This window comes from Aethalodelphis obliquidens, unplaced genomic scaffold (assembly GCF_003676395.1).
Source record: "Aethalodelphis obliquidens isolate GAN/ISIS:26980383/991018 unplaced genomic scaffold, ASM367639v1 scaffold638, whole genome shotgun sequence".
NCBI classification, from domain to species: Eukaryota; Metazoa; Chordata; class Mammalia; order Artiodactyla; family Delphinidae; genus Aethalodelphis; species Aethalodelphis obliquidens.
In genome coordinates this window covers 1-12,422 of record NW_020838549.1, presented here as the reverse complement: position 1 = coordinate 12,422, position 12,422 = coordinate 1, and the positions used below count along the sequence as shown (strand labels likewise).

Genomic DNA, 12,422 nt, shown 5'->3' with positions numbered 1-12,422 from the left:
TCAAACGTCTTGTAAGTCCAACCAGGGGACCTCAAATGCTCCCATGCTAGACTCCAACCTGTCCCACCCAAGACACGCAGCTGTGCCGCGCGTGTCCGCAGCGCGCTGTTCCTGCAGCCGAGCCTAGCAGCCGGTGTGGGTCCACCCTAACCCCCTGGGCTTTTTCATTTATCAGCACAAACCACCCATTAGGCCACGGTCAGCAGCGTGATTCTCAAGCATAAAGAACGGGCTGAATTAGGAAAAAAAAGGACACTACATATGAATTTTAGAATTTATTAAATAAGAAAACTGTCAATTTGAACAGGATGCAAAAAGGACGTTTAGTTAAAAAAATAACATCCGTAGGAAAACAGCCAAAAAGGCATCTAGTGCATGTTACGCCTCCCCTCCAACAGGAAGGGATTGGAAAGGCACCCGGGGAGACATCGCCCTGACCTGGGAAGGCTCTGCCTCGGCTCCAAGTCCCTGAATCCTACATGTCATCCTACAAGATGCCGCTTGGAATGCGTAGCAAAACCCTCTAGCCAAAACCAGTTTTCCAGTGCACTTAGGTGGTGCCCCACCGTGGAATGCCCGTGCTGACCTTGATCCCTGCGGGAAGATAACGGCAACCACCTCGTGGGGCATCCACGCTCAGGTCACCAACCACAGGAGCCCCCACCCCCACCCCGAAGCTGAAGGAGTGGGCTGTGAGCCAGAGGGGGTGCAAAGCACCGCCAGTAAGGCACAGGTCCCTGTTTGAGGCGAGCGCTTACGTTGTGACTCATTTAGTGTTTTTCTCTACTTACGAAAGCAAAGACGATCAACTGAACTTATCTTACAGTTCATATTCTAGAATGACAATGGAAAACACTGATCACAGAATTGCTGTTTTTGTTTAGTAACTCTAAAAAAAAGCACCGGCTTTTATAGAAATGTCTTCCAGCAGATGATCAGCGCCCGTAGCTCACCAAGGAGGGCTACACAGAGCACAGGTGCGGCTCTCGCATCCAGGGGCTGCTCCTCCCTGTGTGCGGCTCATGATACTGTTCCAGGCCGTGAAATTAGTATCTTGTGATAGGTATCTTTACTGTGTGTGAAGACTGCACATTCAGAGACATGGTGGCATGTTGGAATCCATCGGGTAATGGTTTCAGGATGTAAACAGAGCTGTGAGCTGGAAGCACCTCTGTGGGTCTCAAGACTCCTCCCCCTGATCTTTAATTTCAGAAATTCTGTCTATAGATTTAAGGATTTCAGCAACAAGATTCAATGTTTCAGCTCCAGAAACCAGCTGCCTGAAATAAAAGCACAGATGTTACAGATGATTTCTACAACTGCTCCAGGGCAATAACAGAAGCTTTGGGACCTCCCTGGCAGTCCAGTGGTTTGGGCTCCCCGCCTCCACTGCAGGGGGCACAGGTTGGTTCCCTGGTTGGGGAACTAAGATCCCGCAAGCCACACAACGCAGCCCCCCGCCCCCCCCCCCCCCAAAAAAACCAGAAGCGTTAAAGCAGAGAAGTTCCAGAGTGAAAAGTGCAGAGTTTTTAAATCTTAGATTCAGTCTCAAAAGACTCTTTGTACAGGACTTAAACGAGACGGGCTTCTCTACCCACGGCTGTGTCTGGACACCCGATGGGCTTCCCTACCAGCGGCTCTGACTGGACACCGCTGCTGCTGAGCTCAGCCCCGCGGGAGAGAGATCACGACGACGGCAACCGACCCCTCCCAGGAGCCTCACTGTGCCCTGCACGTCTTGGGCCTTCTTCAAGTGTATGTGTTTTTATAAGAGGGAAAGTATTATTCTTTTTCACTCAAAACCTTGGTGTCTTGTAGGAGATTCAGGTCTGGCTGACGTTAACCCTCAAGCCTCCCAGGTGAGAACGGTTATCCCCCCGCAGACCGTGGAGGGCCTGCTCGCCAAGGATGTGTCGTATGAGTGCGGAGTGAACAGGATCACTGAGCCCCACCCCCCAAGGCTGCTGCTGGAAACATCGGCTAAGCACCCCTCCAGGCCCTGCACTCACTTGACGGAGGCGCGCGCGTTGTTCATGACGACGCGGAGGTTCTGCAGGGCCACGTCGGTGTTCTGCTTCACCACTGCCAGGCTGGCACCCTGGCCTGACCGCAGGGCTTCGTTCTCCTGCTTGAAGTTAGAGACCTGCGCCTGGGCCCGGGGTGGGGGGGAGGGGACGGGCGTGGCAGCGTTAGGGCTTTTTCCTGGCTAAACAGGAGAGCAGCTAAAAGGCCATCTGACTGAAACCAGACAAGGCACCCTAGGTAGAGGCGACAAGGGGATGATGCCCTTTCCTAACTGGGGGGTAGCAGGCCTCCTAAAGGACACGGGCCTAATGCCGTCCCTGGTACCTCGCCTGTCGTCTGGTGTGCACGTGCCACCCCCCGCTCTATAGTGATGCCCTTGACACTCCTGTTGGGCACAACCAGGAGGCCCGGGACGAAAGCTCAGGCTGTCCTGATCTGGGTGCTTCAACTGCGGGGGAGCGGGAGGGCGAGGGGAGGAAACCCCAGCAGAGACTCTTTGGTGCCCTTTTTGGAATTCACGAATATGTGAACCGTTTAAGCCCCTCTCTCTAGTTACCTGGAGCAAGCTGATTTCCTGTTTCAGTTTTAGGACGTGATTTTCGGCCTTTACTGCCCGTTTCTGTTATTCCCCCCACAAAAAGAGAAAAAAAATAAGAGGCATCACTGACACGGTAAAATGGACGCAGGGCGCATCCCCTCCCTCCCTGCCCCTCCCCCTCCCCGTCCCCCTCCCTCCCCGTCCCTCTCCCTCACCTGGCGGCCCCAGCTGGGCAGCCCACTGTGAGGGGCCCTGCTCACTGCCGGCCTGCCTGGGCCCACCCAGACCCATGTGCCCCCGGGGCAGGACTCAGTGCCCTGTGGGGAGTGACACAGCAGACACCGACAGTGTCCAGCCAGGCTGGCCCCGCCCACGCCCCACTGCGAGCCAGGCGCCTGTCTGCTCACGGTCATGCGCTCCAGATTCTGCTCCACCTGCTGCACCACCGACTCCAGGTCATGGTAGTCACTCTCCTCCTTGATCATTTTTGCTTCTAACTTCCGCTCGAGCGTCCTCACCCTTGTTAAGGAAAAAGCCCAGGTGACTAGTAACTCCCTTGACTAATTCTAAGAATGTCAGGCTATAAACAGTTTTAATTGGATTTGATCAAATAAAAACCACAAGGTTTCAGAATGCACCTTGGGAGGAACAGCTGTGAGGCGACCACCTCAGAGCTGGATGCCAGTTGGCTGGCGGTCAGGGGCGCCCTGGGGCCGTCTCACAGCTCTGCTGCTCCATTGTCAAGTGGGGTTGATTTTGCTCTGTTTCAAACACACTTTTACACAAAACATAAGAAACGTATCTGATGCTGAGGATTTAATGCAATAAACCCACTCTCACGCAACTACTGAAGCCTGCATGCCTAGAGCCCGCGCACCGCAACGAAGAGTAGCCCCGCTCGCCGCAACTAGAGAAAGCCCGCGCGCAGCAACGAAGACCCAACGCGGCCAAAAAGAAATAAGTTAAATAAACGAACTAATTTTAAAAAACAAAACAAAAAAACAAACAATAAACCCAGGCACAGTCCAACTCTGATACTTCATTATCGTTTTCGCATGGGTTTCTTTGAGGGTCAGAAGATAATTTGAATTGCAAGCCTAACTCAAAACTTACGTACATTTCTGTTTGAGTTTCAGAGAAGCTCTGAACCTCGGTCAGCTTTCTTCTTAGCTTAGAATTTTCATCTTTCAGCTGCAGAAAAAGAAAATCCTCATTAGAAGCTTGGTGTCTCACTGCAAAGGGATGTGTACTTCTGTTACTCGGCTCCGCAACTTCTTGATAAACAAAAACATTGCAAGAGCCACTCTACGGTCCACATACAGAGAAAAACCAAGAACAAGGTTTTCTGCTTTCTAAAGGCACCACAGTCACAGACTCCAGTCCTACTGAGATCTTATAACTCTTGGGTGACTATAATTTTTCAAATGCCCTCAGGACACCGGGCAAGCTGTCCCCGAGCCACCAGCTGGGGTGGACCCTTTTCTGAGGGCAGCGCGTTGAGGATCTCCCTCTGCTCCAGTTCACGCCCCCTCACAGCCCTCCGCAGGACTTTGGCGGTTACGCTCTTGCCGGTCAGACAGACCACAGGCTGTCTTGTCCTTAGAGCCCACCCCCGGCCATCAGGGACACCGGGGGCTCCAGGTTTCCTCCAAGAATGCTGCTTAGACACGAGCCGCGACCAGGGTGCCGACGCACAGCCCCCTCACTTACTGCTTCGTAACTTATCTGCAGCGTCCGAAGGTGCCTGTCCCCCAGAGACTCTCCGTGGACTGTGAAGTCGGTGCTGGGGCTCCCGGCTGGTGAGACGCGGGAGTCGGAGTCGCTCAGCATGCACGGAGGCAGAGACTCAGGCCCCACCAGCTCCGACGGGTTGGAGAAAAAGGAGACATAGGTGCTGCAGGGCGACGTGCTGGCAGCAACCCTGGAGGAGTGGGTCTGCTCCACGGCAGACGGCAGGTAGGCCCCGTCCCACCCTTCGTCCTCGTCCAGGAGGTCGCCAGCCCCCGTCGGGTCTTCGAAAAACGGCTGCTGATGCTCCAGGCCATACCCCATGGCCTGGGAGGTGGGGGAGCTGCGGCCGAGTCCCAGCGAGTGCCTCGTGGCTTCCTGAAGAAGACAGGGAGGCGACGCTCAGGCTCCGGAGCCGTCGCAGGCCCTTCTTCCTAGACGTCTGAGGTTGGAACAAGAAGAAGGGCCCATCTTGGCTGCCGAGAATGTGGGGGGCAGGAAGGACCCAAACGGCTCTGAGTGTCACACGGCTTCTCCACCGGGAGCAGCAGCTGCCCCGCTTTGCCCCACAGCCCTCGGCCAGCCTCCTGGGAAGCAACACTGCACATCAGAAGAGAGACGGCCTCCGGAAGGGTTTTCTGTCTAAGGTCGCTGCAAACAACGCCTTAGGTTTACCTTTGAATAAATTCTGCTGTCAGTATCCTCTTTCGACAGGCCAAGGTTCTTGCTTTTCAGAAACTCTTTAAAGGAGAATGGATTTGCCTCTTCAAGATCTCCAAGTTTCTCACCTGAGATGATAACAGACGTCACAAACGTGAAACGTCTTCTGAAGGTCCTTAAAGGGAACGTCCCTATTCGTTGCTCTTTCCTGAACACGACCCCACCTAAGATGGGGAACACTGCCCTCGTCCTTCCACCAGACCTCAGCGACACTGGGAAACGAGAAAGCTGGCTGATAAAACAGACCAACTCGGGCATTCTAAATTCTCCTTCTCGTCCCAGCTCCTCGGTCCCCGCACCTTGCTGCCCACGGGGTCCACCTGGGGACATCTAAGGCTGCCACGCGCCTCCACTCCCATGCAAAGGGCTTGGGCTGCAGCCTACGCTGGAGGCTGGCAGAGCGGACGTGCAGCCACGTCAGGAACCACTGCTCCACCTCCAGCCTTTTCCCCACTCACTCTCCAGCTCTCCCTTCTCTTTCCCACTCTGCCGGTACCCAACCAGCCACCCTGCGGCCCTTTTGGCCCACCAGTGATCCAAGCCCAGGTGTCAACCCTGTATGAAGTTGGCTCCTGTAACCCTGGCCCCACTGTCTCCTCAGACCCCTCAGGTGTGACTTCCCACCCCCTGCCATCCCTCATGCCCAGGTTCTCCTGCCCCTGTGCCCACTTTCCCTCCACCCGCTGGTCAAGATCGACTGTGGGGCTCCACCCCCACCTGCTCTTTCGGGTTATATGCTGTCAGACTGCCAGCCCTGCTGCTGGGCACGTGCCTGCCACATAGAGGCATGGACGGAGAGAAAAAGAAAGGGTTACTGAACTACTGTACCTCCAAAGTGTGTGTTCTGGGCTCCTGATGGACCGTGCATAGTGCCTTTCCCCTTTCCATAGCCCAAATCTGCAGAGACATCATCACCCCACCGTGATCATGGGAAGCCTTTATGACCACAACTTGTTTTGACATGCGGTCTCTACTGCAGTGGCTCTTACGGCCTGGGCAACTTTCAAAGCACAAGCCCCCGGGCTCCTGCCCCTGGAGATGGTCTGACATCCGTGGGCCCTGGCAGCTGTGATTCTGAAAAAGCTCCCGTAGGTCTGATGCCCCGCGGGGCAGGCGCACGTCCTCCGTCTTATGGTGCCTCCTGAATGCCCTCGTGGGTTGTCATGGGCTCTCAGACCCTGACAGAACCACCTAAACGCTCCCTGAACACCCTGGACCCCAGGCAGGCAGTGTAGCCGCTTGGGGAGAATTAGGATGAACTAAAGATGGCCTCTGCCCAGCTGCAGCGACCAGAGGATGGCTACACCTGGTTTCCCAGCCTGGCCTACTGGATGAAGGTTCCCTCATCCTCCCACCTGAGAAAGCAAGGTGGTTTCCTGTGTTGCCACTGGGCCTACCTCTATGCCGGCATTTGCCACGGTGTACTGGAACTGTCTGGCTAGGGGGGGCAGGGGGTTCTCCAAGAGGAGACTGTGAGCTCCAGGGGACGGGACTCCTATGCACTTACGTCTCCTACTCCCAGCGCCCGGCGCACGGTGGGGCTAGTGGTCACCGTTGGGCCGGGGGTGAGTTGCGCTATCGCGCGGGACCTACAGGTAGTGCCGGCACCGGGAGTCCCTGAGGCTCGTCTCTCACCTGTGTCTCCCACGGAAGCTAGCACCGGACTGGGCACATAGCACATAAACGTCGGCCGAATGCCGAAGAAGTGGGACTCCAGGTCCCTGGCTTGGGGGCGCTCACAGTCTAGCTGGGGGAGACAAGACCGGCGCTCATAGAACGCGGGAGCTGTAATAACAACAAGAGCGACTTCACCGCGCGCCCGCCTCACCTGGGCCTCAGCGCGGACGCCGGGCCGCGGACCCCCGCCCGCCCCACGCCCGCTCACCGTCCGGAATGACGAGGCTCCGGGCCCGGGACAGCGGGGTGACGCCGGGGCGACGCGCGTAGCCCGCCATCGCCGCGGGCCCCGCGGCGCCAGCCCTCCCTAGCCCGGCAGCGGCGGCTCCATGGCTCCGACTCCGCCCAGGCCGCGGCCCAAGTCGACCGCCCCAGTCGCCCGCCCCTCGGCCGCTGCTCCGAGCCTCCGGCCGCTGCTTCTGCTCCGCGTACCGGAAACGCAAGCCCGAACGCCTCGGGCCGGCGCCGGGGGGGCGGGGGGCCGGAGGCGGAACAGGAAGTGACGACAGAGTCGGTGGGCGGTGACTCAAGATGGCGGCTATGGTGCTGGCGGCGACGCGGCTGTTGCGAGGCTCGGGCTCCTGGGGCCGCTCGCGGCTGAGGTGAGCCGAGGGCCGGCCGGGGATCGGCCGGGGGCTGGGGCGGCCCGCGCCCTTCTGGACGCTCCGCCTTTGGCTCCCCCACGCCGAGGGGCGGCGCCCGGCAAGCGGGCTGGGAGTGCGGGACCCCCGTCCGGTCCCCGAGGCGACGGGGGCACTTACCCCCATGGCGCCCCGGGCTCCGGTCCCGAGCCCCATCCGCCTCTCTCCCGCCCTCTCCTCCCGGGCGGTCGGGGGGTGCTCGTCCGAAGTCACGTGTCATCTCCGCCCCGGCCCCTTCCGGCCGCGTGCCCCCTTGTGAGGCCGAGCCGGCAAGCCTGGGTTCTGTGGTCGCCAGAGCCATGTCCTTGACTGCTGTGCTCTGTCCCCTCTCCTCTGGATGTCTGGCCTTTTCCCGCACTGGCGCTTTCATTCGGGCGACAGATGGGTGTTGATCCCTCGCTGTGAGATCCTGGGTGCGATGGGGACAGAAACCAGGCACTGGGTCCAGGCAGTCTCATGCCCAAAGTGTCAGCTTTAAAGGGAGTAAGCTGCCTTCGGCGGTAAGAAACAGGAGAGACTAACTTCAGGTGGAACGAGGAGGAGCAGCTTACGAGGAGGTGACATCTGAGACAAGGGACGGGGACTGAGAGAAGGGTCAGCCCTGTGAACAGTGCAGGGGAAGGCGGGTCAGGCCGGGAACCGTGAGAACAGCAGCGAGGGGATGATGAGCCCAGTGTGTCCAGGGAACGGACCAACTGGCCAGTGGGACCCGGGCCTGGGGCGGGGGCGGGGGCTAGCAGATGAGTTTGGAGGGGGAGTTAGAGGCCTTCGGGACCCCGTGAAGAGATGTGGCTTCTGCTTAGGCGCCAGGGGGCTGTTGAAGGCAGGGCTTGGCCAAGTGCTCAGTGTGTAGAAACAGACTTAACCCACTTAACCCTCTTTTCATGGAGGCGGCATTTGAGGCCTCAAGGCCTGAACCAACTTGCCGCATGTCCCTGGGAACACCTCAGTGGTGTTCTCGGTCACTCCTCTGTGTTGTCTCTGGAGACGTGTAGAAGTCAGTCCTCTAGATAAGGAGATGCTGATTTTTTAAATGCACACAGAACACAAGTAACTGCACCTAGGTGGTCACCACAGGTCCCACCATCTCAGTTGTATTATACCTGGGCCGATTTCTGTGTTTCAGGTTTGGAGCCCCTGCGTACAGGCAGTTCAGTAGTGGCGGTGCCTATCCCAGCGTCCCCCTCTCTTCCCCCTTGCCTGGAGTACCCAAGCCTGTTTTTGCCACAGTTGATGGACAAGAGAAGTTTGAAACCAGAGTCACCACACTGGAGAATGGGCTTCGTGTGGCGTCCCAAAATAAGTTTGGGCAGTTTTGTACAGTAGGAAGTAAGTGCTGTCGGTAGCGTCGCGGGCGGCCCCGTTTGTTGTAACATGCACACACTTCAGTTGACTGTTAGTTGTACTTAGGGCATCGTTCATGAATTGTGTCCTGAGTGAAAAAGCATGGCGTAGAATCTGAAAATTTAGTAAGCAGAGTATGAACGGTGGCTCTCCTGGTGGTGGGTTTTGTTTCCTTCTTTCTGCCTTTCTGTCGTCCTAAAAGTTTTCTACCACAGATATAAAGTACGTAATTCTATAAATACTGACGTACGTATGTAGCTGTGAAAACCTTCGGAATCGAGGTAACGTACGTACTTGTCGTCCTCATGTGTTTAAATCTGGCTGTTTCGGTCATATTCACAATTTTGAAAGGTTTGTCTTGATTAAATTTTCTCTTTTGAATATCTGACTTAACCTGTCAACTTTATTTTTATTGCCAGTTCTTATTAACTCTGGATCAAGATATGAAGCAAAATATCTCAGTGGAATTGCTCACTTTTTGGAAAAGTTGGCATTTTCGGTCAGTGTCCAACTTGTGATATTTGAGGCTATACTTGGGAAGAATCTGTCAAGGTTTGCTTTTCTAAAGTGGATATTTTAATAAATGCTTAAGTTGCCAAGTCGATACTAATTAAGGCTTCTAAGTTAAGTGTTCTGAAAGCAAAAGTAAATTTTTTTCTTAAAAACTGTATCTTGGAGGTTGTTCTGCGTGGCTTACGTAGATTTTCTTATTCATTTTTCCTAGTCTACTGATCGATTTGACAGCAAAGATGAAATTTTGCTTACCTTGGAGAAGCACGGGGGTATTTGTGACTGCCAGACATCAAGGTACGCCAGCTTTCACGTACAGACTCATCTTTTATCATGTGGACTGTCCTCATCCTTGGTCAGAGTCCCCCTGAGCCCCTCCCATTGGCGAGGCCATGGAGGTGAATGGTGAGAAGTGAGCCCTGGTCCAGGCAGAGACTCGGGTGGAGGGTTGGGTGCGTGGCAACACTTACACAGAGGCATGCACTCCGAGGGCCAAGCCTCCCCTGCCATTCGAGCCAGGCTGCTGGCTGGGCACTGGGGATGCAGAGCAGGCCTGTCCCCAGGATGCTCACAGATGGGGCAAAGGGCTGCACCACGGGTGGTAGACGCAGGAGCCAGGGGCCGAGGGTGGTGGGACCGTGGGGGAGGTCAGGAAGGGAACGGTAGGCAACTCAGCGTCAGGGCTGCTGCTTGAAGGCGCCTGCCAGGTGGAATAACGGACGGCCGTGGCTCAGACTGAGGGGAGAGCAGGTGCAGAGGCTCAGCCTGGAAGAGGCAGTGGTCGGTTTGGGGTGGGGAAGGTTCACTAGGCAGCTGGGGCACAGATGGGGTGGGGGTGCTGTGGACAAAGGCAGGTGGTGTCTGTTTGCCCACTGTGGGGCATGTTTTGGAAAGCTCTGCTCAGGGCAATGTGAGATGAGCAGACAGAGATCACACTTTTTTTTTTTTTTTTGGTCCACGCCGGGTGGCATGCGGGATCTTAGTTCCCCGACCAGGGATCGAACCTGGGCCCCTGCAGTGGAAGCACAGAGTCCTAACCACTGGACCACCAGGGAAGTCCTAGATCATACTTTTTTTAAGTGGTTGGTTATTTCGATCTGAATGTTAAAAAAATTAGAGAGAAAACATAGGTTAAATGCCAAGAATTAGAGTTGACATGGAGGCAGCACGTTCACATATTCAAAAAAAGGTCTGTTCAGAAACTTGTGGCTCCCGGCTGCCCGTGAATGAAAGCCAGACTGGTTGGCTGTGTTCTTGTGAAAAATCTCATCCTCCGTCTCCCCAGGGAGCCCCTTTCTCTGGTCAGGCAGGCCTGTGTTCTGCCCCAGTGCAGCCAGCTAATTCTCAGCTCAGACTTTCGTTCCTGCCGCTCTCCCACGTGGTCCTACAGCACTTCCCCACTAAGAATGGCCCCTTCCCTGCAGAGGCCCTGATGGCCACGTCTCCCCTCCAGGGCTCGCTCCTCTCCCCGTGGCAGCTGGGCCCGCTCTGCGTGGTCTCTGGCCTGACTGTGCCGCCCTCGTGGCTCTGTGGTTGTCACGTTTGCGCCCCCCTGCCTCAGTGCGCCTGTCTGATCACAGTGCCACGTGCTATGAGCTACTGTTACAATCAGTTTCTGTCCCCCAGCCGTCTAAGGCCAGGCATGCGCCCGTGTGGACAGTTCGCCTAGCGGACAGTCAGCGCAGGATGATACGAGTAGCCTCAGAGGGGGCTTGTGCTGGTGAAAACCGCTCAGCTGCCTCTCCAGTTGGGCTGGACAGTGTCTTCCACTCCAGCAATTAGCCTGTGCACAGCTGTGGTTCCTGCCTGCTAAGAGTTTACACTGTAAGATGGGAAAGGGGAAATAGCCCCAGGTGTGTGCTGACCCTCGACGCAGAAAGATGTAGCCGCCTCCCCTGCCGCCCCAGCATACACCTGTCGTGACCTTAGCGCCCCCAGTGTTGGTCTTGTTGGTTTTTCCAGAGACACCACCATGTATGCTGTGTCTGCTGATTCCAAAGGCCTGGACACGGTAGTTGGCTTGCTGGCAGACGTGGTCCTGCACCCCAGGCTAACAGGTGTGCGTTCGGCCTGCTTGAGGGGTCCTGGGGTGGGGGGCAGTGCTGGGAGGTGTGTTGACTCACTGCCCCCGGGGAGGGGCGCTGTGTCATGGAGCCTTGGGCCCGCCCACCAGTGACAGTCAGCAGGGGGTCACTGGAAACAACGCTCACGATTAGAAAGGTCCTTGATACTGAATACTTCGACACTTCCTCTCTGTGCCCTTTGACGTTTGTAGCGAAATGGTTCTTTCATTTCAGAAAAGCATCTCAGATGGTGTTTAAACACCCTGACTGACGTGCTACCAGAAGTTTCTGTGTCTCTGTCCCCATTCCCGTCCTCAGCCTTGCGAACGGCAGGACTTCAGGCTCCCTTCTGGGAGCTGACACTGCGCTGTTTCACAGCAGCCTGGCCTTGGGGTTCCCAGGTTCCAGTTACCTGATAAAACACACCCCCGCCATTGGTCTGTGCCTCTGTGTCTGGACCTCAGTGCCTCGTACGGGGAGGAAGCCACGGCTCGGAGCGGGGCCAGGTGGCTGCTTCCGGGCAGAGGGGAGGAGGCCCAGTTCATACAGTTCGTCCCGGCCTGCAGGGCACTCTCCTCGTCGCTCGTACAAGTGCCCCCCAGCTCTGCCGCAGAGGAAGGCAGAGGAGGCTCTGCCCGTGCCTGCCGATGAACGACACTGGGCCCCGCTCGGCGACCCAGGCTCGGGGCGGCCTCCGGCTGAGCCTCGTCTATGGTTCTCTGCAGATGAAGAGATCGAGCTGACGCGTATGGCTGTCCGGTTTGAGCTGGAGGACCTCGGCATGCGGCCCGACCCGGAGCCCCTTCTCACCGAGATGATTCACGAGGTGCAATGGACATGCGGGCCACCTCCACGGCCTCGCCCCCTGACCCCGGGCTCGGCGGGGGTCGTTCACCTGCCTGATGCCACCTTGCAGAACATTTTTAATTTCTGAATTTGTTAGCTATGCAAGTTTTAAACTTTCTAATCCTTACGGTAACGAGGTCTGTAGAGTGAGCCTTTTATTTGACGTTTCTTACGAGTTTTCGTTTCGAAGAGGCAGGTTTACTCTTTCTGTAAACACACAGAGCTGTTCCTGCCAAACGGGAGCTGAAACGAGCAGCTGGCGGGCTTTTCCCATCAGGCCGCAGGGCGCCGCCGTCCCGGCCTGCCTGGGGAGGCCCGGGCTTTTCCCAT

The 12,422-nt window shown here is 56.6% G+C and overlaps 2 protein-coding genes and 1 non-coding gene across 11 annotated transcripts; 1 reads left to right on the top strand and 2 right to left on the bottom strand.

Annotated features, from left to right (window-relative positions):
- Nucleotides 1-262: 262 nt before the first annotated feature.
- LOC113616840 (endosome-associated-trafficking regulator 1) lies at nt 263-7,091 on the bottom strand. Of its 9 annotated transcripts, none has more exons than XM_027100208.1 (10): nt 6,897-7,091; nt 6,647-6,796; nt 5,840-5,908; nt 4,967-5,079; nt 4,274-4,669; nt 3,681-3,754; nt 2,971-3,082; nt 2,582-2,644; nt 2,010-2,206; nt 263-1,280 (listed from the first exon to the last, which is right to left on the bottom strand). In XM_027100208.1, exons 1-10 carry the CDS (start codon nt 6,964-6,966, stop codon nt 1,181-1,183), a joined length of 1,344 nt encoding a protein of 447 aa, XP_026956009.1. In that variant the 5' UTR covers nt 6,967-7,091; the 3' UTR covers nt 263-1,180. The 9 variants fall into 9 exon arrangements, with proteins under 9 accessions (XP_026956009.1, XP_026956010.1, XP_026956012.1 ...); XM_027100209.1 differs by having other exon boundaries at nt 2,010-2,149; XM_027100211.1 differs by lacking the exon at nt 5,840-5,908 and having other exon boundaries at nt 2,010-2,149.
- An 82-nt stretch (nt 7,092-7,173) lies between these two features.
- LOC113616842 (mitochondrial-processing peptidase subunit alpha-like) lies at nt 7,174-12,228 on the top strand. Its single transcript, XM_027100215.1, has 6 exons — nt 7,174-7,290; nt 8,456-8,658; nt 9,093-9,172; nt 9,398-9,480; nt 11,146-11,240; nt 11,972-12,228. Exons 1-6 carry the CDS (start codon nt 7,220-7,222, stop codon nt 12,178-12,180), a joined length of 741 nt encoding a protein of 246 aa, XP_026956016.1. The 5' UTR covers nt 7,174-7,219; the 3' UTR covers nt 12,181-12,228.
- Nucleotides 10,167-10,238, bottom strand: TRNAG-UCC (transfer RNA glycine (anticodon UCC)). The gene has a single exon. It is a non-coding gene; the product is annotated as a tRNA-Gly (tRNA).
- Nucleotides 12,229-12,422: the final 194 nt, after the last annotated feature.